This window comes from Colias philodice, chromosome 18 (genome assembly GCF_061535455.1).
Source record: "Colias philodice isolate Cphi_HAF_F1 chromosome 18, ilColPhil1 Martin Lab GWU primary, whole genome shotgun sequence".
In the NCBI taxonomy this organism is placed as follows: Eukaryota; Metazoa; Arthropoda; class Insecta; order Lepidoptera; family Pieridae; genus Colias; species Colias philodice.
Genome location: NC_143103.1, coordinates 3,044,009 through 3,071,343, shown reverse-complemented (window position 1 = coordinate 3,071,343; position 27,335 = coordinate 3,044,009). Strand labels below are relative to the sequence as shown.

Sequence of the window (27,335 nt, the reverse complement as noted above, 5' to 3'; positions counted from 1 at the left end):
TCAAATTAATGTAAATACTTGGAAACGTGGCCTATTGATATGATTTTTTTGTGATAAGTTAGTGAGTACATGAGCAAGCAAAAAACAGTTATTTTATATTTTTATGTACACAGGAAATACCCAATTATCATTACTTTTGGATCAACCTAGTACATTTAATATGAAAGATTTTAGCTTTTTCTTTCTTTTTTGGTTTTCTGCTTAAATTACTTCGCAAATTTGAAGGGAAGTTCATTTCGAAACTGCAAATAGAGCTCCTCATTGTACTGCACAATGAGGACGTCACTTCGATAATCTGCTATGAATACAAAATGTATGGGAAATAAAATGTATGGGAGCGTTTAATGTAACATTTTTGGATATTTCTCGTTTTATTTTCAAAAATTTATTATGGCCATTTTACTCATTAGGTTAAGTACTTTCGATATCAGTTTAAAGTTTTTTGATATCTGCAATAGTTACGGAATAATCGCCTGTGCACACTTAACGATTACACCCTGTATAGCCGGGCGGCCGGCCGGTGCCGCCGCAAACGCTACGTCCCGCAATTTTTAAATCTGTAATATCTTCGAAAATATTCACTTAATTCATACGGTGTAAAGGGCCATATAGATCTATTTTAAATGAACAATGTATCTATATTAAATTCAATGTATTTAATTGGTTAAGGATTAATGCTGTATTGGTTAAAATCGCTTCGAAAATTAGCCATTATTTGTCGTAAAAAGTAAATGACAAAAAAATGTTATTGTGGGTTATCCATAAGAGATAGACCACCGCGGACTTTTCTGTAGACCTTTTCAATGTGTATAATACTTAGTACATTATTTTGATAAAACTCGTAGCCCGTAGGGTTCAGCCTGCGTTTGCAATGTAAGCGGAAAAAATGTAATTTTTTACGACATCACATTAGAAACCTCAAAAATAACAGTACTTCTCCACTATTTGATGGATGTAATTATACATATAAACCTTCCTCTTGAATCACTCTATCTATTAAAAAAAACCGCATCAAAATCCGTTGCGTAGTTTCAAAGATTTAAGCATACAAAGGGACATAGGGAAATAGGGACAGAGAAAGCGACTTTGTTTTATACTATGTAGTGATGATGATATATCATTACCCTAGCGGGCCTAGACCAACAGGAGCGGAGCCGCGAAGCGCAGCTAGTGTATTCAAATAAGTGTAAAATGATTGGAACAATAATAACAAAATATAAAAGTGAAAATAATCAATTTAAATTGAAGTTTGCCGAACATTTATTAAAAGCTGAGACGCATGTCACCATAACAGTATTATACAACAAGGTCTTATGCTCTACTATTAACAGTAATAACAGTATAAGTAATTAAGTAGTATACAGAATTTATCAGAATAATAAAAAAAATATGAGATATATTAATCAATGTTCTCTTGTATACTTTATCTACATTTATCATCAGGATTTACTGTCAAAAATCCATACTTAAAACATAAAAAAAAAAATACAAATTCGTGCGAAATAATAATAATCAAGCTCTAATTGAGACGTATTGTTCAAAATTGCAAGGCTCATTTGTTTTCTTTTATTAAAATGATATTATTCTACAATGATCAATATTTATTTAAGTGCTTTGAAAATTAAATTGACGTAAACTTATAGTTGAATCTTGTAAACAATTTAAGTATAAAAGGGGTCCTCAATCAGAGTGAAGGCATCAGTTCAGCGACAACTCTCAAAAAATGAGAGTCGCATTCTTCGTGATCCTGTGCTGCGCACTGCAGGTAAGCAACATTTTTATTAATAGGTAAATATAATTTCTTTTAATTTTGGGTTGTAGCTACCCAAATATTTAAATACACTTGAAAATGTTTATTGGTGGATTATAAAAATGGAACTAAGTATGAAGTTCCAAAGTACCACAAGAATTTTGTTAAATGTTTGAAAATGTATTGAATTTTGAAACCCTATTACTAAAACTTTGCTGTCCGTGCTCCGTTTGTCTTTCCGGCCATCTCACCAGACTCAAAACCGTCATAGTTAGTTGAAATTTTCAAACGCGATGTTACTGTTGCTGCTGTAGATAATAATAACAAAATTTGTAATTGGACGGAACATTAGAACGATTGGGTTCGATTAATTTATCTCCGCATGTACCTATTAAATGCATAAAAGTGTTAAAAAAACAAAGATAAATATTGTAGTACTAGATTTCCGCCCGCGTTTGCAAAGGAAAACCCGCATAGTTCCCGTTCCCGTGGGATTTCCGGGATAAAAACTATCCTATGTGTTAATCCAAGTTACCCTCTATATGTGTGCTAAATTTCATTGTAATCGGTTCAGTAGTTTTTACGTGAAAGAGTACCAAACATCCATACATCCATACATCCTTACAAACTTTCGCCTTTATCTATCTTCTTATATATAAAAATGAATCGCAAAATGTGTTGGTAAGCGCATAACTCGTGAACGGCTGAACCGATTTCGATAATTCTTTTTTTATTATATTCCTTGAAGTACGAGGATGGTTTTTATGTAGAGAAAACGTAAATATGTTCCACGGGCGAAGCCGGGGCGGACCGCTAGTCTTATATATAAAAATGAATCGCAAAATGTGTTGGTAAGCGCATAACTCGAGAACGGCTGAACCGATTTCGATAATTCTTTTTTTATTATATTCCTTGAAGTACGAGGATGGTTCTTATGAAGAGAAAACGTAAACATGTACCACGGGCGAAGCCGGGGCGGACCACTAGTATAATATAAAAATGAATCGTAAAATGTGTTGGTAAGCGCATAACTCGAGAACGGCTGAACCGATTTCGATAATTCTTTTTTTATTATATTCCTTGAAGTACGAGGATGGTTCTTATGTAGAGAAAACGTAAATATGTACCACGGGCGAAGCCGGGGCGGACCGCTAGTAATATATAAATATAAATATAATCTTCTTATATATAAAAATGAATCGCAAAATGTGTTGGTAAGCGCATAACTCGAGAACGGCTGAACCGATTTCGATAATTCTTTTTTTATTATATTCCTGGAAGTACGACGATGGTTGTTATGTAGAGAAAACGTAAACATGTACCACGGGCGAAGCCGGGGCGGACCGCTAGTATATAATATATATTAGATTCTTATACTAGGCAAAAGTTATTAAGTAAAGTTTTAACAGGTTTTAACTGTTTCCGTTGAATGAAAACAATATGTAAATAATAAATTATTTTCATTTTCAGTATGTTACTGCAGATGCAATTGACGATGCATTGTCAAATGAAATCAAATCAGGCAGACTAGAGACAAAGAAATTTAATGAAACTGATGAATTTGAATACGACCAAACCGGAAACGTGATCGAGAGATCGACAACGACAAAAGAGTACGAAGCATTTGGAGATATAGATAAAGATGTGACTGGAGATGACGTAAAGGTTAGAACTCTCGTCATTAAAACAGACGCATCCGGACACGAAACTATATGGGAAGAAGATGTTCTTATTAAAAAGAAAGGTCAAACAGGATCATCTGCTGAAGCTGAAACTTCTGCTGCTTCATCATCAGCCAGTTCAGTACCAGCAGGAAACGGATTGGATGCCGGTTTGTATAGAGCAAACGGTTTGAACGGTCTTAATGTTCAACAAAGACCCGGTGCAAACTCAGCAGCTGCTGCCGTAACCCCCGCAAGTGCTTCTGGTCTCGGAAATGCAAGAGGAAACATCGTCATTAACAACAACGGAGGCGCTGGTTCAGGATCAAGCGCTTCTGCCGCTAGCTCTACTGCTGGATCTGGAAACGAAGGGCCATACAACTCATTGAGTGGACAGGCAGCAGCAGGCCCATTGGGTAAATTCTTGCCATATGGCAATCAAGAACCTACTATGATTCTTAACAACAATAGAGGCTCTGGCTCAGGCGTATCTGCCTCAGGCGCTGCATCTGCTTCTGGATCACAGGGAAACAGATTGGGTGGACTTAATGGCGCCGGATCCAACGGAGCCGGATTCTATGGATCAAACGGCTTAAACGGTCTTAACGGTCAACAAGGACAAGGTGCAAGCTCAGCAGCCGCTGCAGCTGCCGCCTCAGGAGCTTCTGGTCTCTATGGTGGTGCCTATGGATTAGGATCTTCTGGCCTCGGTTCTGCAGGAGAAGAAAACATTATTATCAACAACAACGGAAACTCTGGTTCATCAGCCTCGAGCTCGGCTGCTGCTTCTGCTCCTGGATACGGTCAATTCTTGCCCTATGGCAATCAAGAACCCACTATCATTGTGAACAATAACGAATCTGGATCAGGATCTGCTGCTGCTGCTTCCGCATCATCAGCTGGTTCGGGTGCTGCAGGAAACGGTTTGAACGGCCTTATCAGCCAACAAGGACAAGGCGCAAGCTCAGCAGCCGCTGCCGCAGCAGGTTCTTCTGGAAATGCAGGAGAAGACGTCATCATCATTAACAATAATGCTGGCTCAGGCTCATCTGCCGCAAGTGCTGCATCTGCTTCTAGATCACAAGGAAACGGATTGGGTGGACTTTATGGTGCCGGATCAAACGGAGCCGGATTCTACGGATCAAACGGCTTGAACGGTCTTAACGGTCAACAAGGACAAGGTGCGAGCTCAGCAGCCGCTGCCGCTGCAGGTTCTTCTGGAAATGCTAAAGAAGATGTAATCGTCATTAACAATAATGGAGGCTCTGGCTCAGGCGCATCTACCGCAAGCGCTGCATCTGCTTCTGGATCACAAGGATATGGTTTGGGTGGACTTTATGGCGCAGGATTAAACGGATTGGGTGGACTATATGGCACCGGTTCAAACGCAGCCGGATACTACGGATCAAACGGCTTGAACGGTCTTAACACTCAACAAGGACAAGGTGCAAGCTCAGCAGCCGCTGCAGCTGCCGCCTCAGGAGCTCCTGGTCTCTATGGTGGTGCCTATGGATTGGGATCTTCTGGCCTCGGTTCTGCAGGAGGAGAAAACATTATTATCAACAACAACGGAAACTCTGGTTCATCAGCCTCGAGCTCCGCTGCTGCTTCTGCTCCTGGATACGGTCAATTCTTGCCCTATGGCAATCAAGAACCCACTATCATTGTGAACAATAACGAATCTGGATCAGGATCTGCTGCTGCTGCTTCCGCATCATCAGCTGGTTCGGGTGCTGCAGGAAACGGTTTGAACAGCCTTATCAGCCAACAAGGACAAGGCGCAAGCTCAGCAGCCGCTGCCGCAGCAGGTTCTTCTGGAAATGCAGGAGAAGACGTCATCATCATTAACAATAATGCTGGCTCAAGCTCATCTGCCGCAAGCGCTGCATCTGCTTCTAGATCACAAGGAAACGGATTGGGTGGACTTTATGGTGCCGGATCAAACGGAGCCGGATTCTACGGATCAAACGGCTTGAATGGTCTTAACGGTCAACAAGGACAAGGTGTAAGCTCAGCAGCCGCTGCCGCTGCAGGTTCTTCTGGAAATGCTGGAGAAGATGTAATCGTCATTAACAATAATGGAGGCTCTGGCTCAGGCGCATCTACCGCAAGCGCTGCATCTGCTTCTGGATCACAAGGAAATGGTTTGGGTAGCCTTTATGGCGCAGGATTAAAAGGATTGGGTGGACTATATGGCACCGGTTCAAACGCAGCCGGATACTACGGATCAAACGGCTTGAACGGTCTTAACGGTCAACAAGGACAAGGTGCAAGCTCAGCAGCCGCTGCAGCTGCCGCCTCAGGAGCTACTGGTCTCTATGGTGGTGCCTATGGATTGGGATCTTCTGGCCTCGGTTCTGCAGGAGGAGAAAACATTATTATCAACAACAACGGAAACTCTGGTTCATCAGCCTCGAGCTCCGCTGCTGCTTCTGCTCCTGGATACGGTCAATTCTTGCCCTATGGCAATCAAGAACCCACTATCATTGTGAACAATAACGAATCTGGATCAGGATCTGCTGCTGCTGCTTCCGCATCATCAGCTGGTTCAGGTGCTGCAGGAAACGGTTTGAACGGCCTTATCAGCCAACAAGGACAAGGCGCAAGCTCAGCAGCCGCTGCCGCAGCAGGTTTTTCTGGAAATGCTGGAGAAGATGTTATCATCATTAACAATAATGGAGGCTCTGGCTCAGGCGCATCTGCCGCAAGCGCTGCATCTACTTATGGATCACAAGGAAATGGTTTGGGTGGACTTTATGGCGCAGGATTAAACGGATTGGGTGGACTTTATGGCACCGGATTCTACGGATCAAACGGCTTAAACAGTCTTAACGGTCAACAAGGACAAGGTGCAAGCTCAGCTGCCGCTGCTGCAGCAAGTGCTTCTGGAAATGCAAGAGATGATTTTATCGTCATTAACAATAACGGAGGCTCTGGTTCATCAGCCTCAAGCTCCGCTGCTGCTTCTGGTCTTTCCGCTCCTGAATACGGTCAATTCTTGCCCTATGGCAATCAAGAACCCACTATCATTGTAAATAATAATGAATCAGGATCAGGATCATCTGCCGCAAGCGCTGCATCTACTTCTGGATCACAAGGAAATGGATTGGGTGGACTTTCTGACACTGGATTAAACGGAGCCGGATTCTACGGATCAAACGGCTTGAACGGTCTTAACGGTCAACAAGGACAAGGTGCAAGCTCAGCAGCCGCTGCCGCAAGCGCTGCATCTGCTTCTGGATCACAAGGCTACGGAATGGGTGGACTTAATGGCGCCGGATTAAACGGAGCCGGACTCTACGGATCAAACGGCTTGAACGGTCTTAACGGTCAACAAGGACAAGGCGCAAGCTCAGCAGCCGCTGCCGCAGCAGGTGCTGCTGGATCACAAGGAAATGGTTTGGGTGGACTTTCTGGCACTGGATTCAACGGAGCCGGATTCTACGGATCAAACGGCTTTAACGGTCTTTACGGTCAACAAGGACAAGGTGCAAGCTCAGCTGCCGCTGCTGCAGCAAGTGCTTCTGGAAATACAGGAGATGATTTTATCGTCATTAACAATAACGGAGGCTCTGGTTCATCAGCCTCAAGCTCCGCTGCTGCTTCTGGTCCTTCCGCTCCTGAATACGGTCAATTCTTGCCCTATGGCAATCAAGAACCCACTATCATTGTAAATAATAATGAATCAGGATCAGGATCATCTGCCGCAAGCGCTGCATCTACTTCTGGATCACAAGGAAATGGATTGGGTGGACTTTCTGGCACTGGATTAAACGGAGCCGGATTCTACGGATCAAATGGCTTAAACGGTCTTAACGGTCAACAAGGACAAGGCGCAAGCTCAGCAGCCGCTGCCGCAGCAGGTGCTGCTGGATCACAAGGAAATGGTCTGGGTGGACTTTCTGGCACTGGATTCAACGGAGCCGGATTCTACGGATCAAACGGCTTTAACGGTCTTTACGGTCAACAAGGACAAGGTGCAAGCTCAGCTGCCGCTGCTGCAGCAAGTGCTTCTGGAAATACAGGAGATGATTTTATCGTCATTAACAATAACGGAGGCTCTGGTTCATCAGCCTCAAGCTCCGCTGCTGCTTCTGGTCCTTCCGCTCCTGAATACGGTCAATTCTTGCCCTATGGCAATCAAGAACCCACTATCATTGTAAATAATAATGAATCAGGATCAGGATCATCTGCCGCAAGCGCTGCATCTACTTCTGGATCACAAGGAAATGGATTGGGTGGACTTTCTGACACTGGATTAAACGGAGCCGGATTCTACGGATCAAACGGCTTGAACGGTCTTAACAGTCAACAAGGACAAGGTGCAAGCTCAGCAGCTGCTGCCGCAAGCGCTGCATCTGCTTCTGGATCACAAGGCTACGGAATGGGTGGACTTAATGGCGCCGGATTAAACGGAGCCGGACTCTACGGATCAAACGGCTTGAACGGTCTTAACGGTCAACAAGGACAAGGCGCAAGCTCAGCAGCCGCTGCCGCAGCAGGTGCTGCTGGATCACAAGGAAATGGTTTGGGTGGACTTTCTGGCACTGGATTCAACGGAGCCGGATTCTACGGATCAAACGGCTTTAACGGTCTTTACGGTCAACAAGGACAAGGTGCAAGCTCAGCTGCCGCTGCTGCAGCAAGTGCTTCTGGAAATACAGGAGATGATTTTATCGTCATTAACAATAACGGAGGCTCTGGTTCATCAGCCTCAAGCTCCGCTGCTGCTTCTGGTCCTTCCGCTCCTGAATACGGTCAATTCTTGCCCTATGGCAATCAAGAACCCACTATCATTGTAAATAATAATGAATCAGGATCAGGATCATCTGCCGCAAGCGCTGCATCTACTTCTGGATCACAAGGAAATGGATTGGGTGGACTTTCTGGCACTGGATTAAACGGAGCCGGATTCTACGGATCAAATGGCTTGAACGGTCTTAACGGTCAACAAGGACAAGGCGCAAGCTCAGCAGCCGCTGCCGCAGCAGGTTCTTATGGAAATGCTGGAGAAGATGTTATCGTCATTAATAATAATGGAGGCTCTGGCTCAGGCGCATCTGCCGCAAGCGCTGCATCTGCTTCTGAATCACAAGGAAATGGTTTGAGTGGACTTTATGGCGCAGGATTCTACGGATCAAACGGCTTGAACGGTCTCAACGGTCAACAAGGACAAGGCGCAAGCTCAACAGCCGCTGCCGCAGCAGGTGCTTCTGGAAATGCAGGAGAAGATGTTATCGTTATTAACAATAATGGAGGCTCTAGTTCATCAGCCTCTAGCTCCGCTGCTGCTTCTGGTGCTTCTGCCCCTGGATACGGTCAATTCTTGCCCTATGGCAATCAAGAACCCATTATCATTGTAAATAATAATGAATCAGGATCAGGATCATCTGCCGCAAGCGCTGCATCTACTTCTGGATCACAAGGAAATGGATTGGGTGGACTTTCTGGCACTGGATTAAACGGAGCCGGACTCTACGGATCAAACGGCTTCAACGGTCTTAACGGTCAACAAGGACAAGGCGCAAGCTCAGCAGCCGCTGCCGCAGCAGGTGCTGCTGGATCACAAGGAAATGGTTTGGGTGGACTTAATGGCGCAGGATTAAACGGAGCCGGACTCTACGGATCAAACGGCTTGAACGGTCTTAACGGTCAACAAGGACAAGGTGCAAGCTCAGCAGCCGCTGCCGCAGCAGGTGTTTCTGGATCACAAGGAAATGGTTTGGGTGGACTTTCTGGCACTGGATTCAACGGAGCCGGATTCTACGGATCAAACGGCTTAAACGGTCTTTACGGTCTACAAGGACAAGGCGCAAGCTCAGCAGCCGCTGCCGCAGCAGGTGCTGCTGGATCACAAGGAAATGGTTTGGGTGGACTTAATGGCGCAGGATTAAACGGAGCCGGACTCTACGGATCAAACGGCTTGAACGGTCTTAACGGTCAACAAGGACAAGGTGCAAGCTCAGCAGCCGCTGCCGCAGCAGGTGTTTCTGGATCACAAGGAAATGGTTTGGGTGGACTTTCTGGCACTGGATTCAACGGAGCCGGATTCTACGGATCAAACGGCTTAAACGGTCTTTACGGTCAACAAGGACAAGGTGCAAGCTCAGCAGCCGCTGCCGCAAGTGCTGCATCTGCTTCTGGATCACAAGGCTACGGATCGGGTGGACTTTATGGCGCCGGATTAAACGGAGCTGGACTCTACGGATCAAACGGCTTGAACGGTCTTAACGGTCAACAAGGACAAGGTGCAAGCTCAGCAGCCGCTGCCACAGCAGGTGTTTCTGGAAATGCAGGAGAAGATGTTATCGTTATTAACAATAACGGAGGCTCTGGTTCATCAGCCTCAAGCTCCGCTGCTACTTCTGGTCCTTCCGCTCCTGGATACGGTCAATTCTTGCCCTATGGCAATCAAGAACCCACTATCATTGTAAATAATAATGAATCAGGATCAGGATCATCTGCCGCAAGCGCTGCATCTACTTCTGGATCACAAGGAAATGGATTGGGTGGACTTTCTGGCACTGGATTAAACGGAGCCGGATTCTACGGATCAAACGGCTTGAACGGTGTTTACGGTCAACAAGGACAAGGTGCAAGCTCAGCAGCCGCTGCCGCAAGCGCTGCATCTGCTTCTGGATCACAAGGCTACGGAATGGGTGGACTTAATGGCGCCGGATTAAACGGAGCCGGACTCTACGGATCAAACGGGTTCAACGGTCTTAACGGTCAACAAGGACAAGGCGCAAGCTCAGCAGCCGCTGCCGCAGCAGGTGCTGCTGGATCACAAGGAAATGGTTTGGGTGGACTTAATGGCGCAGGATTAAACGGAGCCGGACTCTACGGATCAAACGGCTTGAACGGTCTTAACGGTCAACAAGGACAAGGTGCAAGCTCAGCAGCCGCTGCCACAGCAGGTGTTTCTGGAAATGCAGGAGAAGATGTTATCGTTATTAACAATAACGGAGGCTCTGGTTCATCAGCCTCAAGCTCCGCTGCTACTTCTGGTCCTTCCGCTCCTGGATACGGTCAATTCTTGCCCTATGGCAATCAAGAACCCACTATCATTGTAAATAATAATGAATCAGGATCAGGATCATCTGCCGCAAGCGCTGTATCTACTTCTGGATCACAAGGAAATGGATTGGGTGGACTTTCTGGCACTGGATTAAACGGAGCCGGATTCTACGGATCAAACGGCTTGAACGGTGTTTACGGTCAACAAGGACAAGGTGCAAGCTCAGCAGCTGCTGCCGCAAGTGCTGCATCTGCTTCTGGATCACAAGGCTACGGATCGGGTGGACTTTATGGCGCCGGATTAAACGGAGCCGGACTCTACGGATCAAACGGCTTGAACGGTCTTAACGGTCAACAAGGACAAGGTGCAAGCTCAGCAGCCGCTTCCGCAGCAGGTGTTTCTGGAAATGCAGGAGAAGATGTTATCGTTATTAACAATAACGGAGGCTCTGGTTCATCAGCCTCAAGCTCCGCTGCTACTTCTGGTCCTTCCGCTCCTGGATACGGTCAATTCTTGCCCTATGGCAATCAAGAACCCACTATCATTGTAAATAATAATGAATCAGGATCAGGATCATCTGCCGCAAGCGCTGCATCTACTTCTGGATCACAAGGAAATGGATTGGGTGGACTTTCTGGCACTGGATTAAACGGAGCCGGATTATACGGATCAAACGGCTTGAACGGTGTTTACGGTCAACAAGGACAAGGTGCAAGCTCAGCAGCCGCTGCCGCAGCAGGTGCTGCTGGATCACAAGGAAATGGTTTGGGTGGACTTAATGGCGCAGGATTAAACGGAGCCGGACTCTACGGATCAAACGGCTTGAACGGTCTTAACGGTCAACAAGGACAAGGTGCAAGCTCAGCAGCCGCTTCCGCAGCAGGTGCTTCTGGAAATGCAGGAGAAAATGTTATCGTCATTAACAATAATGGAGGCTCTGGCTCAGGCGCATCTGCCGCAAGCGCATCATCTGCTTCTGAATCACAAGGAAATGGATTGGGAGGACTTTATGGCGCCGGATTAAACGGAGCCGGACTCTACAGATCAAACGGCTTGAACGGTCTTTACGGTCAACAAGGACAAGGCGCAAGCTCAGCAGCCGCTGCCGCAGCAGGTTCTTATGGAAATGCTGGAGAAGATGTTATCGTCATTAACAATAATGGAGGCTCTAGTACATCAGCCTCTAGCTCCGCTGCTGCTTCTGGTGCTTCTGCCCCTGGATACGGTCAATTCTTGCCCTATGGCAATCAAGAACCCACTATCATTGTAAATAATAATGAATCAGGATCAGGATCATCTGCCGCAAGCGCTGCATCTACTTCTGGATCACAAGGAAATGGATTGGGTGGACTTTCTGGTACTGGATTAAACGGAGCCGGACTCTACGGATCAAACGGCTTGAACGGTCTTAACGGTCAACAAGGACAAGGTGCAAGCTCAGCAGCCGCTTCCGCAGCAGGTGCTTCTGGAAATGCAGGAGAAAATGTTATCGTCATTAACAATAATGGAGGCTCTGGCTCAGGCGCATCTGCCGCAAGCGCATCATCTGCTTCTGAATCACAAGGAAATGGATTGGGAGGACTTTATGGCGCCGGATTAAACGGAGCCGGACTCTACAGATCAAACGGCTTGAACGGTCTTTACGGTCAACAAGGACAAGGCGCAAGCTCAGCAGCCGCTGCCGCAGCAGGTTCTTATGGAAATGCTGGAGAAGATGTTATCGTCATTAACAATAATGGAGGCTCTAGTACATCAGCCTCTAGCTCCGCTGCTGCTTCTGGTGCTTCTGCCCCTGGATACGGTCAATTCTTGCCCTATGGCAATCAAGAACCCACTATCATTGTAAATAATAATGAATCAGGATCAGGATCATCTGCCGCAAGCGCTGCATCTACTTCTGGATCACAAGGAAATGGATTGGGTGGACTTTCTGGTACTGGATTAAACGGAGCCAGATTCTACGGATCAAACGGCTTGAACGGTCTTAACGGTCAACAAGGACAAGGTGCAAGCTCAGCAGCCGCTGCCGCAAGCGCTGCATCTGCTTCTGGATCACAAGGCTACGGAATGGGTGGACTTAATGGCGCCGGATTAAACGGAGCCGGACTCTACGGATCAAACGGGTTCAACGGTCTTAACGGTCAACAAGGACAAGGCGCAAGCTCAGCAGCCGCTGCCGCAGCAGGTGCTGCTGGATCACAAGGAAATGGTTTGGGTGGACTTAATGGCGCAGGATTAAACGGAGCCGGACTCTACGGATCAAACGGCTTGAACGGTCTTAACGGTCAACAAGGACAAGGTGCAAGCTCAGCAGCCGCTGCCGCAGCAGGTTCTTATGGAAATGCTGGAGAAGATGTTATCGTCATTAACAATAACGGAGGCTCTGGTTTATCAGCCTCAAGCTCCGCTGCTACTTCTGGTCCTTCCGCTCCTGGATATGGTCAATTCTTGCCCTATGGCAATCAAGAACCCACTATCATTGTAAATAATAATGAATCAGGATCAGGATCATCTGCCGCAAGCGCTGCATCTACTTCTGGATCACAAGGAAATGGATTGGGTGGACTTTCTGGCACTGGATTAAACGGAGCCGGATTCTACGGATCAAACGGCTTGAACGGTGTTTACGGTCAACAAGGACAAGGTGCAAGCTCAGCAGCTGCTGCCGCAAGTGCTGCATCTGCTTCTGGATCACAAGGCTACGGATCGGGTGGACTTTATGGCGCCGGATTAAACGGAGCCGGACTCTATGGATCAAACGGCTTGAACGGTCTTTACGGTCAACAAGGACAAGGCGCAAGCTCAGCAGCCGCTGCCGCAGCAGGTTCTTATGGAAATGCTGGAGAAGATGTTATCGTCATTAACAATAACGATAACGGAGGCTCTGGTTCATCAGCCTCAAGCTCCGCTGCTACTTCTGGTCCTTCCGCTCCTGGATACGGTCCATTCTTGCCCTATGGCAATCAAGAACGCACCATTATTGTGAACAATAACGAATCTGGACCAGGTTCATCTACCGCATCTGCTTCTGGATCACAAGGAAATGGATTGGGTGGACTTTCTGGCACTGGATTCAACGGACCCGAATTCTACGGATCAAACGGCTTGAACGGTCTTTACGGTCAACAAGGACAAGGCGCAAGCTCAGCAGCCGCTGCCGCAGCAGGTTCTTATGGAAATGCTGGAGAAGATGTTATCGTCATTAACAATAACGGAGGCTCTGGTTCATCAGGCTCAAGCTCCGCTGCTACTTCTGGTCCTTCCGCTCCTGGATACGGTCAATTCTTGCCCTATGGCAATCAAGAACCCACTATCATTGTAAATAATAATGAATCAGGATCAGGATCTTCTGCCGCAAGCGCTGCATCTTCTTCTGGATCACAAGGAAATGGATTGGGTGGACTTTCTGGCACTGGATTAAACGGAGCCGGATTCTACGGATTAAACGGGTTGAACGGTCTTTACGGTCAACAAGGACAAGGTGCAAGCTCAGCAGCCGCTGCCGCAAGTGCTGCATCTGCTTCTGGATCACAAGGCTACGGATCGGGTGGACTTTATGGCGCCGGATTAAACGGAGTTGGACTCTACGGATCAAACGGTTTGAACGGTCTTAACGGTCAACAAGGACGAGGCGCAAGCTCAGCAGCCGCTGCCGCAGCAGGTGCTGCTGGATCACAAGGAAATGGTTTGGGTGGACTTAATGGCGCAGGATTAAACGGATTCAGTGGACTTAATGGTGCCGGATCAAACGGATCTGGATTCTACGGATCAAACGGCTTGAACGGTCTTTACGGTCAACAAGGACAAGGTGCAAGCTCAGCAGCCGCTGCCGCAGCAGGTGCTTCTGGAAATGCAGGAGAAGATGTAATCGTCATTAACAATAATGGAGGCTCTGGTTCATCAGCCTCTAGCTCCACTGCTGCTTCTGGTGCTTCTGTCCCTGGATACGGTCAATTCTTGCCCTATGGCAATCAAGAACGCACCATCATTGTGAACAATAACGAATCTGGACCAGGGTCATCTGCCGCATCTGCTTCTGGATCACAAGGAAATGGTTTGGGTGGACTTTATGGCGCCGGATTAAACGGAGCCGGACTCTACGGATCAAACGGCTTGAACGGTCTTTACGGTCAACAAGGACAAGGCGCAAGCTCAGCAGCCGCTGCCGCAGCAGGTTCTTATGGAAATGCTGGAGAAGATGTTATCGTTATTAACAATAACGGAGGCTCTGGTTCATCAGCCTCAAGCTCCGCTGCTACTTCTGGTCCTTCCGCTCCTGGATACGGTCAATTCTTGCCCTATGGCAATCAAGAACCCACTATCATTGTAAATAATAATGAATCAGGATCAGGATCATCTGCCGCAAGCACTGCATCTACTTCTGGATCACAAGGAAATGGATTGGGTGGACTTTCTGGCACTGGATTAAATGGAGCCGGATTCTACGGATCAAACGGCTTGAACGGTCTTAACGGTCAACAAGGACAAGGTGCAAGCTCAGCAGCCGCTGCCGCAGCAGGTTCTTATGGAAATGTTGGAGAAGATGTTATCGTCATTAACAATAATGGAGGCTCTGGCTCAGGCGCATCCGCCGCAAGCGCTGCATCTGCTTCTGAATCACAAGGAAATGGTTTGGGTGGACTTTATGGCACCGGATTCTACGGATCAAACGGCTTGAACGGTCTTTACGGTCAACAAGGACAAGGTGCAAGCTCAGCAGCCGCTGCCGCAAGTGCTGCATCTGCTTCTGGATCACAAGGCTATGGATCGGGTGGACTTTATGGCGCCGGATTAAACGGAGCTGGACTCTACGGATCAAACGGCTTGAACGGTCTTAACGGTCAACAAGGCCAAGGTGCAAGCTCAGCAGCCACTGCTGCAACAGGTGCCTCTGGAAATGCTGGAGAAGATGTTATCGTCATTAACAATAATGGAGGCTCTGGTTCATCAGCCTCTAGCTCCGCTGCTGCTTCTGGTGCTTCTGCCCCTGGATACGGTCAATTCTTGCCCTATGGCAATCAAGAACGCACCATTATTGTGAACAATAACGAATCTGGACCAGGGTCATCTACCGCATCTGCTTCTGGATCACAAGGAAATGGTTTGGGTGGACTTTATGGCGCCGGATTAAACGGAGCCGGACTCTACGGATCAAACGGCTTGAACGGTCTTAACGGTCAACAAGGACAAGGCGCAAGCTCAGCAGCCGCTGCCGCAGCAGGTGCTGCTGGATCACAAGGAAATGGTTTGGGTGGACTTAATGGCGCAGGATTAAACGGATTCAGTGGTCTTAATGGTGCCGGATCAAACGGAGCCGGATTCTACGGATCCAACGGCTTGAACGGTCTTAACGGTCAACAAGGACAAGGTGCAAGCTCAGCAGCCGCTACCGTAGCAGGTGCTTCTGGAAATGCAGGAGAAGATGTTATCGTCATTAACAATAATGGAGGCTCTGGTTCATCAGCCTCTAGCTCCGCTGCTGCTTCTGGTGCTTCTGCCCCTGGATACGGTCAATTCTTGCCCTATGGCAATCAAGAACGCACCATCATTGTGAACAATAACGAATCTGGACCAGGGTCATCTGCCGCATCTGCTTCTGGATCACAAGGAAATGGTTTGGGTGGACTTTATGGCGCCGGATTAAACGGAGCCGGACTCTACGGATCAAACGGCTTGAACGGTCTTAACGGTCAACAAGGACAAGGCGCAAGCTCAGCAGCCGCTGCCGCAGCAGGTGCCTCTGGAAATGCTGGAGAAGATATAATCGTCATTGACAATAATGGAAGCTCTGGCCCAAGCGCTTCTGCATCTTCTTCTTCATCCGCAGGAAATGTTTCTCCCAATTCTCCTTTAGTTAACTCATTTGCACCATTTGTAAAGCAAGAACCTCAAATTGTTATTATCAATGAAGAAAATCCAGGAAGTGCATCTTCATCTTCATCATCTTCGTCATCCTCTCCCCAATCTCTTGATGCATTTGATGGATTTAATGAGTCTGGACCTCTGTATGTACCTTATTACCAAAAGGGACCTCAAGTAGTTGTTATCAATGAAGGTGGTTCAGGGCCAAGTGCATCCGCATCTGCTTCTAGTTCAGCATCTTCATTCGGCCGCGGTAGAGGGCGTATACGTCAAGCATGTCAATTATCTCGCCGCCAATTCATCATAAGAGTCGGCAGAAAGGGAGCTTGCGCAGACTGTTAATCAGCCTATTTTTTAATATTTACTTGTTTTAATTAATATGGATACATCTATGAATTTTTAATAAATTTGAGACTTGCATCAAGATTTTTTCTTTCTTTTTATTCCTAGTATTACCTTTACAATATGTATAGTTAGACACATTAATTTATGTTTTGATGCTCATGAGTCATGACAATATCTTTGAAATACATGATTAGGTTTTTAAGTCTAACATAACTAACAAAGGAGCTAGTCTAGCATACAACTTGTGTTATATTGTTAATGGTATAGACAGTGGCGGCCTTAGGGGGTGGCGAACAGGGCAATCGCCCGGGGCCTCGCTCTTGCAGGGGCCTCGCGCAACAACCCACCCAAGCAAATTTAAAAAAAAATGAAAATGTGTGCGTGTACTAGAGTACACACGTAAGAAGTGAAACTTCTTTATGACCTTATTTTTCAAAAAATAATTTACTATATACAATATTATTTAAGTCTAACACGCTCGTCGCTTCGCTCCTCGCTATATTTACACCGGCCGCTGCTGCAACTCGCTCGCTTCGCTCGCTCGGCTCGTGCGGTAGTTCAAAAATATACTCGCGACGTTTCTCGTGTTGAGCAACTTTCAATTATTATAAGATTTTTAATATAAATACAGCTGAAATTGAAGAAAATTTTATTGGTTTCTTAGCCGTCGAAAAAACCACAGCTGAGAGTTTGACTAATTATATAATCACAGAATTAGAACAATTAGGTATATCATTGCAAAACTGCAGAGGCCAAGGATATGATAATGGTGCGAATATGCGTGGTAAAAAAGTGGTGTCCAAAAACGTATTCTTGAAATTAATCCACTTGCTTATTTTTTACCATGTGGGAGTCATATCTGGAATCTCATCCTAGGAGATGCAGCAACGTCTTGTGTCCAAGCAAAATCTTTTTTTTGTTTGCTACAAAGGTTGGCTATTTTAAATGCTCATGTAAAATCGTTATCGCTGAAACCACTTTCTGAAACTAGATGGGAGTGCAGGGTAGCATCGGTGAAGGCCGTTAAATACCAACAAAGCGATATATGTGATGCTTTAAAGGATTTAGCAGAAAATACAACAGATTGTCAATTGGTCAGTGAATGCCATTCTATAGAAAAGGAAATAACTACCTACGAATTTGTAGTTTCACTTGTCATATGGTAACTATGACATTCTTACAAAGATAAATGTTATAAGCAAAATGTGGCAAGGTGAAAACATGCACTTAGATGTGGCTATACAACACCTAGACGCATTCACAAATTGGCTCGATAATTATCGAGAAAATGGTTTCCAGGCATCCCTTGTAACAGCGAGGTAAATAGCCGAGGAAAATGAAATTGACAGGCAGTTCAAAGAAGTCAGAAGACGACGTAAAAAAAGGCATTTTGATTATGAAGGAGAAGATGAAGGTCATGAATTGAATGCGGAAGAGATTTTCAAAATAAACTATTTTTATGTCATTGTCGACAATGTGCGCGCAAGCTGCCATCCTAGGTTTAAGGCACTTAAACATCATGAGAGCATATTTGGTTTCATATATAATGTAAAAAGATTAAAGGAAATTAGTGATAGTGAACTTTTGAAGCAATGCAGCGACTTGCAAATATCTATGACAGTAGGAGAATCATGTGATATTGATGAACATGAATTGTACGAAGAACTGAGTATGTTCATGCGTATGTATGAAGGAAACGACGATATTATCTCGGTGCTGAAATACATAATAGAAAACAAATTAACTGAAGTTTACCCCACTATCGAAATAGTCCTGAGAATTATTGCCACCACACCTGTGACCAGTTGCGTCTGCTGAAGGGAGTTTTTCGAGGTTTAAAATTATTAAAACATATTTGAGGAATTCGATGACACAAGATCGGCTTTCAGCCCTTGCTATTCTTTCAATCGAAAATGACGTAGCTCATTCGTTGGATTATTGTTCTTTAATTAAAGATTTTAGCCTTAGGAAAAGCCGCAAACATCAATTTTAAAATTTATCATCTCTGTATTTGTTAATTTGGTAAATCTTTCTATGTATAAATATATAAATATTTAAAAACTCAAATTTTATTCATTTGTATAACTTTATCATTTCTCCTCAAACATGACAAATACCTAAACCAAACAACCAGACCTACTTTCGCATCACATACATTTCACGAAGAGCAAAGGGCCTCGCAAAGGGCCTGCCGCCCGGAGCCTCGCAATGGGTAAGGCCGCCGCTGGGTATAGATAATGAATAGGGAATTTATAAGATCTTCAGCAATTATTATCTAACATAAAGTTGCAATGTGAGAGTGAGTATCAAATACTTATGTAAATTTATTGCTCCATCTAATTAAATCAATTGATCATAACTAATAAAGTTATTTAGGAAGAAAGGAATAAGTAAGTTTTATAAATGAATATTAAATAGGTACCTATGTACATTGTACATATTATAATTTTTAAAGTGTAGGTACCTAAGTTTGATTGAAAACGCTAATCTTAGGTTATGGTGGCAATTTTTCTAATACAATATATTATTTTTATAATGATACTCCATCCCAATTGGTTTAACAAAAATTTAGCAATAATAACGAAAAAAAAGCCAACTAGTTAAGGAGGATAGTTATTACTTATTAGTAATGTTATCATAGGGCTAGGTCCCTATACATACATTGTAAAATAAAGTACAAAAATCTAAACTTTAATGAGAAAATAGACTCTTTAAATCACATGTTAGATGATGTTAACCAGAAAAATTATATAGCTCAAAGACAAATAAATGAATAAGTACCTAGATATTTAACACAAGAGACAGGCTACTTTATATAGCTAAGCAATGAAAATATTGAATGCTTTCAGTCTCTGACCAAATATGATGTTCAATGGGTAATGAACAATCATTTAGATTCCACTTATAATCTACTTACATTTTTTTTTGATTTATCACTAATTTTATCACTAAAAACTAGGTACTTACAAACATGTAGGTATGTAATGATATCATAATATCTATTATATTATAATTTTAATTTATAATAATTATGATTAATTTGATATTATATCAAGATGAAAGATATTAACTACCTATAATTTCACAAGAATTTCACTGAAATACACATTTACACACATACTTACTCAAACAGTCAACTATAGGTACATTATTTTTTGTAAAATGTAAGTATAAATACTTGTGTAAAATAAACACTAGAAAATATCCTATTAGGATGTTTTTTGATTAAAATAAGTATATCCCAGAACGGTAACATATATTTTTCAGATTATTATACTTAAAATAAATAAAATAATATTTATTTGCTATAAATAATACCTACTTTATTTATGCAACTAAGTAAATACTTTTATTTGTATACGTAGTATATTATTATTAGTCTGTGCTATTACCTACCTGCTTTGCCGCCACAGACCAAAACACCAGTGACCAGTGCTTTCCGCCTCTAATTTTCAATTAATACGAGTTGTATTAATTGAAAATTAGACAATTAGATTAATTGAAAACGAGAGACACAAAAAGTAAATAAATAAATAAAGCCCAATTAATGCATTTTAAATGCATTAAAATAATGGTAGTCGTTCCGAACTTCAAAATGAAAAGATGGAACCCTTCGCAAGAGGATCACTAATTTTTTATCCATCAGAGCGTCTGAGGACTGAGACTCTGAGCACAGGCCACCCGCCACAGATTACAGAATCTAGAAATTTGTGGCTAAAACTTAAAACCAAAACGTCATATTATAGCACAGATAAAATATTAAAATGGCTTGTATTCATTAGGCAACATTTAGTAATGAACGCCATCTATCGCATTTTATTTGAAGTGATTAATAAATCGATGTTAAGGCTTTCATTAGTATAGTTGAATGCCGCAAGATGGCGTTGTAATAAATTTGGTTAAGCGCCATCTAGAGTGACATGATATTTATTGATTATATACTTTTACTCGGCGCAATCTTCGTCAAGAGATGGCGCTATATAAAAAAGTAAAAATAAATAATAATTAACTTTTACAAACAGCTGGAAAATTATTATATATCACGATGGAATGTATTAATTTTTTATTAATGTTTTTTTTTAAAATAATTAAAATTTTATGTCATATTTTTCAGTGATGACGAAACACATCTCGTAACAAATTTCAAGAACTAGCATTCCGCCTGCGGCTTCACCCGCTTCCGCTCTGTTTAATACTTAACAAATTTTATATGCATACCAATCCTTCATCATTCTATTTAGTTAGGTATTCAAAAACAGCATAAAAATCCGATGCATATTTTAATCAAACTTACACAGTCGGGTCAAAAATCTAAATGAAGTAAAATTATATTAAGGCTTTTCAGAAATAATATCTTCGGAAAAATATAAATAATAATAAATTTATCCCAATATTGTTTCACAACTTTAATATTACACTTGCTTTCCGCCCGCGACTTCGCCCGCGTTTTCAAAGAAAAACCTGCATAGTTCCCCTTCCCGTGTTATTTCCGGGATAAAACCTATCCTATGTGTTAATCCAAGTTACCCTCTATATGTGTGCTAAAGTTCATTATAATCGGTTCAGTAGTATTTGCGTGAAAGAGTAACAAACCAATACAAACACACACACACAACACACACACACCCACACATAAAAACGCACACACACACGCAGGTATATTTTTAAATTTTTAATAACAATAAACTTATGTCGTTCTCACTACCTAACCAGAAACATTTGAATTATGTGAAACATATTTTTGTAATTGTATTTTGGTTCCGACTTCCGAGGGCGGGGACCTGCAGGTGATCTGTGATACCCTTGTGATACTGGTTATAAAACCCATTTCAGACACTAGCTCCTCCAACTCCAGCTAATTGTTTTATAATTTTTTTATGCATGTAGATTAATGTGATTGGGAATTGTGAAGAGGAATAAATAAATGATTTGATTTGACTATGGGCCACTATAGGCCACTAAATGGCCACTATGTGGCCACTCTCTGCCACTAGGCCACTATGTGCCACTACGGCCCACTCTTCCTCCCTGCCACACTCCCTCCCTGCCACTCTCCCTCCCTCAATAATGCCTGAAGCTCAAACTCAAAAGGGAAATAAATGTCCACTTATATCGAATATTATTCAATCAAAAGGAAACGCTAGCTAGCTACGACAAAGATAAATGCTGCTGCAACGCTAGTAGTCAGCCTGATAGCATATCGCTCCTTTTTCTTTTTGATGAAACAAATTTGAGATGAGCAAATATTATACTCAATAGATTTAACGTTATAGAAGTAGATTCGGATGATGTCGTAATAGGACCCGGTGGTCGTCCTCGAAAACCACAAATAAAAGCTCCAAAAGAAGTTTGTAATCGACGAGGTTGTGTACATTGTGTACAATAATAAATGATTAATTTAAAAGAATAAAAAATTCACATTAAAAACTTTTGCTAACACTAAAATTTTTTTTTTCAAATTTCACTTTTCAAATTTTGCCGCCCTAGAAAATTTGCCACCCTTTTGGCACTAGCCCCGACTGCCCCTAGTGTAAATCCACCACTGATTGTACCAAATTTCATCCAAATCAGCTGAGGTGTGAAGACCATACAGATAGAGATAGGTTCGCATTTATAATATTGAGTTAGAATCTTACAGGATTATTGTACTAAGACGACTCAGTGTTACATCTTGCTAGCGTATCATTTATCACAATAGATTGGTCAAGATGTCTATCCAAAGGGCTACCAAGGTTAGAAATGTTTAACATCAAATAGACAAATCATAGAACCGGTTCACTGACCCCTTGATCTCATTTATGCAAATAAAAATAAATTTATGTGAGAATTGGTATGACCGTTGCCCTCAAGACATTTATTCCTCAAGGAGCTGTCGATGGACATGGTTTTAAAATTGTTTTTAAACTGTTGTTTTAGAAAAATGTGATGAAAAGAGGAGTGATTGGTTATTTATTTTGATTTTGATATAGCCAAATTGTAGTCGATGTAGTTGATTCAACAATTATCGTTGTGTAGTGATTGAGTGTTTTTGGAATAAATAACGGTGAGCATAAAAAATTTAATTACTACTCAAATCTTAATTAGGTAACTTGGAAAAAATTGTATGAACTTATTTAGGTACCTACCTACCGTGATTCAAGAGGAAGGTTTTAGTATATAATTTATTAGGTTTTAGACAAAGCGGGCGAAGCCGCGGGCGGTTAGCTAGTTATAATTAAAGTTAAAAAATTGGTCGAGTAGAACTTGTATTAAATTAAATCTTTTATCTTATTCATTTGTATGTGATTGATTCAATTAAATATAAAATTTACCTCTAAATAACCACAATAGTCGCTTCCCGCTAAGCTTCCCGCTGTTCTAACGAAGACATACCAACCTAATATCTATGGACACTGTTATTGAATTCCTGTAAAAATGTTATTGAATTCCTATAATTATTTTTGACTATATTGTTTTCACATTGCTCTATATCTTCTCTCTTCTGTGTATAATTATTTAGATTAAATACTAAATTCATACCAATTCTCAAGTAATGCTGTATGTACCTATAATTAGTAGCCAATTTAGGCTTTATGTACGATTACTTATATAATGTTACAAATTGAGTTACTGTTGGTGCATCTATAAATAAATAAAATAAAAAAATGTTGTGTGGTTTTATGAAACCACGGTAAAAGTGAAACTTTCCGAACACTGCTTTATAGGCAACCTACTCGGCAGCCAACCGTCACGCGACATGCGCTACACAGACCAAAAAGTTTGAGACGATGTAATAAAAATTTTCAGTTTAAATATTTTCATATTGTTATCTAAACTTGAGGGATTGATAAACTAAAAGTATAGGGTAAAAGTGGGATAGATGCCGCACTAGGATAGATGCCCCATTTTCAAAAAACCTCACTTCCCAGAGTCCTGACTACGAATTAATGATTTAAATAGGAGCTCCTATCACCCCGCACCTCGTGTACGCATGAGCTGTTGTTTGGTGAAGACGTGTTTCGCTAGTGCGTGTTATAATATCGGCGGCGAACTTCACGAACACGTTAAAATTTAAAAAGGTTGATATTTGCCTTTGCATAACTTTATAAGTATTAATAAATTTCACAATATTTCTTATTATGTCTATACACTGGTTCATTAAGTACAAATCTAAGTGAAAATAGTGGCTCTTTTGTTTTTATTTAATAAAAAAACTACTAGGGCAGCTATCCTTATCAAAAAGGATAGTTGCCCCTTTTTTTTCGAGGGATAGATGCCCTTAGGGGCCTCTAAGGGCATCTATCCCTCAATACATATGTACATGTTAGTATCGATAATCACAGGTACTGTTTATATTTTTACCTGATTGCGTCAGAGGTTTTCTCTATGTTAACCGATTTTACTCGTTTAATTTGCTTTTTTTTTGTTATGTTTACTTACTTATTAATGATCTGCCCTTATACTGATTGTAGGAGAACCACGCCACGAAAATACAAAAGAAAAGAAGGAGTGCGAGCGCAAGTATATTCTTGGACAACAGAACAACTATGTGAACTTGACATTTGCTGGTTTATCATATTAATTTTATTAGATTTCGCGTTTAAAGAGTATGTCAGGCATCTATCCCACTCTGCAGGCATCTATCCTCCTTAGTATTTTCATGGTGGGGCAACTATCCAACTAGGTAGGCATCTATCCTCAAAAAAGGTGTTCTATAAAAATATTTATTACACATTATCTATAAATGATAGGATTAAAAATATATATAGTAATTCAAAACAGATAATTAACCTAGCTATATTCATACAAAGTGTTCGTATAAGATTCATGTTTTTTAAATTATGAGGCTATTTCAAAAAGTGGGGCATCTATCCCACTTTTACCCTACCTATTTTCGAGTTAGGTTTAGAGTATGATAATAATATTTAAGCCATCTGTAGGTAAATAAACTGTTCTGATAACACCTAGGTGTTTCTTGTTAGTGTATTGTATTATGCTTTAACTAATCTTATATAGCCTATAGGTATACCTATTATAAACCTAATAAAAATAAATCGCCAACTGTGTTGTTAAGCGCAAAACTCGAGAATGGCTGAACCATTTTCTTTAATTTTTTTATAATATTCCTTAAAGTTCGAAGTTATAATATTCCTTGAAGTTCTGGAGAGAAAACGTCAACATGTCAACACCACAGCCCACAGGCGAAGCCGGGGCGGACCGCTAGTTATCTAATAAAACAAGCTTTTTATATAATTCAGTCTTGAATAATCATCTCTATTTTAATATTAGGTGCAGCCTATGCAGCATCTTGATTCTTGTGGCTTGATTTTGCGGGAATAGTTTTTTTAGAGAAATTCTAAAAAGCGTAAGAAATTTTGTAAAATTATTCAAATATTCAGGATCATTATGTAGATGCGTATTTATTGTAAAAGTTGTAGAGTAGGTAGCGTCTCGACATGCGAAGTTATTTCTTATTTTTTATATTATGTACGAGAAAATATGATCGCAATTAACGGTAATTGTAAGGCATTGAAATGATTAGGCTTTCTTCAATTATCTAACAATTAAGAAAGCATCGATACTTTTTCCGTAATACGAACGAAATTGTTTTTTTAAGTGAAAAAAAAATGTTTTTCTTTTATTACTATCCTATACCCTTGCTACTCGCATTAAACCTGATTGAATCCCGTAAAAAGCAAATAACGTTTAGTACATCTAAAAGCTAACACATTTTGCCAAAAATCATTACGTAAAAAAGAACTAAAATGGCGGCTCTGTGATCGTCATGGGGAGGGCATTTTAAATGTGCATTCTCTAACACAAGCGCAATAGTCAACGATGACGCGACGAGGGAGTCTCCCCCTACACTATCCAACTATACTCACACACGTGCGTCGCCCAAAACAACATGAGCCCTCAATTCGCCCGCAAAACTCTAAACCGCACCCGAAATGACATCACTCTTTTCACAGTGACGGATCAAATAACACTGGTCGTGCACGTAGGCATAAAATTCAGAAATATAGCTACATAGGCATTGTATTCCTCCTCTGAGAACCGCAAATGAGATCGGAGGCGAAGTGGAACGAATGCACGAATTCGTTGTATTTATTTTGTTGGATATAGCTTAAATACACAAAGCATTATTTGCGGATGCATTGCTTTCATATGTATCTAATTGTTGACGCAGCCTGTGTCTAATTGATCGCTGATTGCGTTCCGGCGAACAAATGGAGTGTAAAATCTATCGCGACATAATATATTTGCATGTAAAATCCAATATTTATTAAAGATGTGTGAACGAATTGACGTACAGCGTTCTTGTATTCTGATTAATCCTATGAAAATACAAGTACATTATAAGTTTTTATTTCTTACAACAGACTCATACTCTAATTCTATTGTCAATAAATTATTCAAGGATTTGGTAATATATATGTACCACATATTATATGAAAGTAAAATGACCAGATGATTTTCGTTGTTAATACCACAGATATGAAAGTAATTAAAATTGTAATGTTAATTGGCTGCGGTGTCCTATTTGCTTGAGGCATTCGAACTAGAATATCACCTACGTACTTAATGATGCTGTCCAGTGTCCACTTTGGCTGTTTAGGTATAAATTTAGTATCAATTTTTAGAATTTTGCAATGTTAATTTTTACTTTGCAAAAAATAGAGTACTATATTTTTTGGAAACAAACATTATGTGAACAGAATCTTTCCTTCAACCCAAGTTACTAGGCTGTTAACTGGGATCTTGCTTAAGTAGTTATATTTTATAGTTGATCTAGTAAAAAAATAATCAAATTACGATGACAAAGGAAGAGATGAAGGTATATGGGGTAAATAAATTGAAATAAAACTACAATATATACGAAAAATCCTTTATTAAACAAACAAAATATAGGTACTATGGTGAGTTTTGACAATAGGCTAAGATGTGCAAATATTCCAGATTGTTCTAGAACAAAGGCATTATGGTATAACAAATCAAAACCACAACCAACATGCGTATGAAACAAAACGAAACGTTACATAAACTATTGCGATTTTTGGCGCAGTTCTCAATATATCACGTCGGTCGCAAACGTCACGCACACACACACAACGGCAAGTGCACGCACACAGCCGCGCGGCGTCATCGTCAAGCTGTATAACGTAGAGTCGGAAAAAGAATACTTTTTTGTTTTTTTTTTTATTTAGTCTGTGATAAGATATTAAAAAACTGATATTGTCGACCCGTGTGATAGCGATGTTTAGTAATAGTTTTGCAGCTGAACTGTATGGAAGGAATTTACAACTTGCTACGAGAAGTAATACTGTTTTGTAATTTCTTATTTAATAAAATATGCCTAGGTAAAACAGTTAAGGTGAATTTTGTATTATTTACCTAGTGCCGAAGAAAGTAGTTACTAGTTATGTTGTGGTTTGTGGCAAAGAATAAAAGAACATACTAGGTACAATAACTAATCAAAAGAGGAAAACTATCAGTGAAATCAATTTTTAAAATAATAATTTGGAAAATCCAAAAGTGCACGCCTCATAATTTTTTTTTTAATAAATATTTATTAATTATTATTTTTGTTTATTTAATAACAATTAAACCACATCGAATCAGACCGTGAAAAATGAAAGGGTTCTATTCCTGAGCATACTCAAGCGTAAGAGAAAAAAAAAAGACTCGATTAGTAAAGTATTTCGGTCGCTATCGTGTT

General features: G+C 41.6%; 1 protein-coding gene across 1 annotated transcript; it reads left to right on the top strand.

Moving 5' to 3' along the window:
- The first annotated feature begins 1,712 nt into the window (after positions 1-1,712).
- On the top strand, positions 1,713-16,717 carry LOC149480314 (uncharacterized). The gene is made up of 2 exons (XM_089706848.1): positions 1,713-1,765; positions 3,221-16,717. Exons 1-2 carry the CDS (start codon positions 1,724-1,726, stop codon positions 16,631-16,633), a joined length of 13,455 nt encoding a protein of 4,484 aa, XP_089562974.1. The 5' UTR covers positions 1,713-1,723; the 3' UTR covers positions 16,634-16,717.
- The last annotated feature ends 10,618 nt before the right edge of the window (positions 16,718-27,335 follow it).